This window comes from Austrofundulus limnaeus, unplaced genomic scaffold (assembly GCF_001266775.1).
Source record: "Austrofundulus limnaeus strain Quisiro unplaced genomic scaffold, Austrofundulus_limnaeus-1.0 Scaffold318, whole genome shotgun sequence".
Lineage (NCBI taxonomy): Eukaryota > Metazoa > Chordata > Actinopteri > Cyprinodontiformes > Rivulidae > Austrofundulus > Austrofundulus limnaeus.
Genome location: NW_013952720.1, coordinates 318,624 through 319,771, shown reverse-complemented (window position 1 = coordinate 319,771; position 1,148 = coordinate 318,624). Strand labels below are relative to the sequence as shown.

The 1,148-nt window shown below is 40.4% G+C and overlaps 1 protein-coding gene across 1 annotated transcript in view; it reads left to right on the top strand.

Annotated features, from left to right (window-relative positions):
• The window catches only part of g2e3 (G2/M-phase specific E3 ubiquitin protein ligase), a 12,289-nt gene that overhangs the window by 3,892 nt on the left and 7,249 nt on the right, over positions 1-1,148 (top strand). The window contains exons 4-5 of the mRNA XM_014022137.1: positions 544-645; positions 747-871. Coding sequence (XP_013877591.1) covers positions 544-645; positions 747-871 — 227 coding nt within the window. The remainder of the gene's footprint in view (positions 1-543; positions 646-746; positions 872-1,148) is intronic.

Below are 1,148 nucleotides of genomic sequence, written 5' to 3'. Positions count from 1 at the left end.
ATCGTCAGATCAGTGGGTAGTTTTGTTTTTTATTATTCAACCAAACAAAATTATTTTCTCCAAACAAAAAATAATAATTTTAACCAATCAAAAAAGTAAAATAATAAATAATAAAATTCAATCAAATCCTTTTTTGTAAAACAAGTGTTTTTTGCACACTGGGAGTCAGAGGGACAGTCTCCACACAGAATGGGACTGATAACTTCTAATAACCGTTTAATGTATTGATTAGATTTGAAGCAGGTTCATCAGGAAATCACTTCTGTCCACACTAACCAATAGGGACAGGTCKTACGTAGCTCCTCCTCAGGCCCCGYCCAGGATGTTCATGTTTTCAGAGTTCAACCAAAACTCTGATGTGAGAAAAAGTTTCTGTTTTGCGAAAACGTTTGGACTGAATTCTTTTGATTGAATAATAAAAACCTCCAAACAGCTGCAGCTGATTTTTCTCTTCAATAAGTAAAATCAGTTTGCTGAACGTGTTTGAGTGAAAGAACAAAGTTCAGGTGTTTTCACTGGATTTGACTGTGTGATGATGTCCAGCTGACGTCCTGTGGAGTTTACCAGCAAGGAGAGGAAGACGAGGGCATCTTCGGCTTCCTGGACAAAGACATCTTGAAGGAGAGCCGAAGGTCGTCTCGACTGGTGAGTCTTTGTGACGTCTGAGTCCAGGCGGTCTGTGTTCGGGTCTGTGGTGGGAGGTGGTTCTGGTGTCTGGTCTGAGCCGATCCTGCTGTGTGACCCAGGTCTGCTGTGGCTGTAAGAGGAAGGGCGCGTGTGTCGGCTGCAACGTGACGAGCTGCAGGAAGATGGTGCACTTCCCCTGCGGCAGAAAGATGAAGTTCATCTCCCAGTTCACAGGAATGTTTCCGTGAGTGACGACACACAAAACACACAAGACAAAAAACACACAAAACACTGGAAATGTGTGGTTTGTTCAAAATGATCTCAACATGTTTTATGATTCCTGTGTCTGCCTGAGATCAGTTAGTTAGTTTAGTTTRGTTCAAACATGTGTAGAGAACAAAACAAAACAAAAAATGATGAAAAACGAAAACAAAATTAACGTATTTGAAAAGGAACAGGAAGAAGTAAAAAACTTATTTAATCCCACCCTCCTCCGAAGCTTATTAAAAAATAATAAATTC